The following is a 2,219-nucleotide window of genomic DNA, read 5'->3' on the forward strand; positions in this document are numbered from 1 at the left end:
CCGTCATTGTTGTTTGGCGGGTCCGGGCTGGGGATTCGAACCCGCCACCTTAGGTGTACGTGGCTGGCGCCTTAGCTGGTTGAGCTATAGGCGCCGAGCCCACATCAAAATATTTAGAGGTAAAATAATGTGTGATAGTGTAACTTAATCTTAAATGGATCAGAAAAATGCACAGTATATGAGCTATAGAGAAAAAGATAAGTAAATGGGGCAAGGAAGTGGGTGTTCTTTGCAACTTTGATATTATTCCCAAATTAAAAGTTTTAAAAAACCCAAACTTTACCTGCTGTTATTCATTTCAGGGTAGTTGAAATGATTTAAAAAAAAACCGAACTACCTAAAAATGTTTTGAAAGAACAGAAACCAAGATTCTTAGACTGCTTAGTGCAGATAGCTTCACATTTCATTCTGTTGGTGTTCTCGGCTAGCTAATTAGCTCTAGAGAGCTTGCGGGAGGTCAGCCTCCTGATTTTGTGATACCCAGCCCTCAATAGGGCACCTTCTTGCATATCTTGTATAGTATTTCAGATACACCAAAGTACAAAATTCATCATTCTCCCCAAAACTTACTCTATCATAGTAGCAAATTTTAGTTCGTTTTAACTGGCTAAACTAATGTGTGATTCACCTGATTATAGCCTATTATTACATATTGTACCTTCACCTTTCAAAAATATATTTGTCTTTCAGCTCAAAATGGAGTTAATCCTGACTGGGAGAAGAAAGTAATTGAGTATTTTAAGGAAAAGCTAAAGGAAAATAATGCTCCTAAATGGGTACGCTTATTGCTGGTTTTGGGGGGAGAGGGTTGGGCATACTGTAGTTTCTTTTAGTGGATCAGTATCCCACATGTAATTTAAAAATATGTAAATTACTGTGTGTTTCTGCTTTTAAGGTACATTAAAATATTTTGGTCTCTTTTTGCAACTTAAGTTCAAACAGTTAAATGCTTCTATATTGTGCCTCTAGGTGGCAGTAAATGACCACATTACTTCCTAAGGCAAATCTTAAGTTGCAAGAGCTTCAACTACCCTAATTTTATTACCTTCATTTTAGAAGAATTGACATGTAGTATTTTTAAAAGACATCTCAACAAAGTAAATGCCTTTTTGCTAACTGAAAAGCATCCCGAAGGAAAAGCATCCTTTTACATTATGGTCAAATGTTATAAACTTAGAAGAACTTGGAAAGTACTTTTGACCTAGCTTTAAGGTGACTTTTGAGATCTTGTGGCTCCCTAATGGAGCCAAATCACCTGTGTTAACAGTTTGAGTCTGCATATGTATACTTAATGTTTTATAGACAGGATACTTTGTTGATTTATTTTTGCTTTCCTTTAAGGTACCATCATTGAATGAAGTTCCCCTTCATTATTTGAAACCTAACAGTTTTGTGAAATTTCGTTGCATGATTCAGGATATGTTTGACCCTGAATTTTACATGGGAGTTTATGAAACAGTTAACCAAAACACAAAAGCACGTGTATGTATTGTCTCTCTCATGAAACTTTCTGCTTCTAATTTGTGATATTTTTGTTCTTGTGTTGTTTATGGTAGTTTTGATTATGATACATTGATATAATACTGTTACCCTATTTTTGGGTCATAGGTTCTTCATTTTGGAAAATACAGAGATGTAGCAGAGTGTGGGGTACGTATCTTTTATCTATAAAACTTTTCCCTTTCTTCCTTTTTTTTTTTTTTGAGACAGTCTCATTTTGTTGCCCTTCATAGAGTGCTACATCATAGCTCACAGCAACCTCAAACTCTTGGGCTCAAGTGATCCTCTTGCCTCAGTTTTTCATTTTTAGTAGAGAAGTCTTACTCTGTCTCAGGCTGGCTCTAACTTCTGAGCTCAAGCAGTCCACCCACCTCAGCCTCTTGGAAGGCTAGGATTATAGGCGTTAGCTACCCTGCACCCAGCCTAAAACATTTTTAATAAGAATTTTTTACTTGGCAAAGAAATTATTACTTATTTGATTGATCTTAAATTTATCTTGTGGGTAAATAAATTTTAAGAAATCATGTGAAGGCTCAGCGCCTATAGCTCAACCGGCTAAGGCACCAGCCATGTACACCTAAGGTGGCGGGTTCGAATCCCCAGCCCGGACCCGCCAAACAGCAATGACGGCTGCAACCAAAAAATAGCCGGGCGTTGTGGCGGGCGCCTGTGGTCCCAGCTACTTGGGAGGCGGAGGCAGGAGACTCGCTTGAGCCCAG

At 38.1% G+C, this 2,219-nt stretch overlaps 1 protein-coding gene across 1 annotated transcript in view; it reads left to right on the forward strand.

Moving 5' to 3' along the window:
* The window catches only part of MCMBP (minichromosome maintenance complex binding protein), a 63,593-nt gene that overhangs the window by 27,367 nt on the left and 34,007 nt on the right, over nucleotides 1–2,219 (forward strand). Inside the window, exons 2-4 of the mRNA XM_023511636.1 lie at nucleotides 691–776; nucleotides 1,342–1,482; nucleotides 1,609–1,650. Coding sequence (XP_023367404.1) covers nucleotides 691–776; nucleotides 1,342–1,482; nucleotides 1,609–1,650 — 269 coding nt within the window. The remainder of the gene's footprint in view (nucleotides 1–690; nucleotides 777–1,341; nucleotides 1,483–1,608; nucleotides 1,651–2,219) is intronic.

This window comes from Otolemur garnettii, unplaced genomic scaffold, assembly GCF_000181295.1.
Source record: "Otolemur garnettii isolate 467f Iridium unplaced genomic scaffold, OtoGar3 scaffold00021, whole genome shotgun sequence".
Lineage (NCBI taxonomy): Eukaryota > Metazoa > Chordata > Mammalia > Primates > Galagidae > Otolemur > Otolemur garnettii.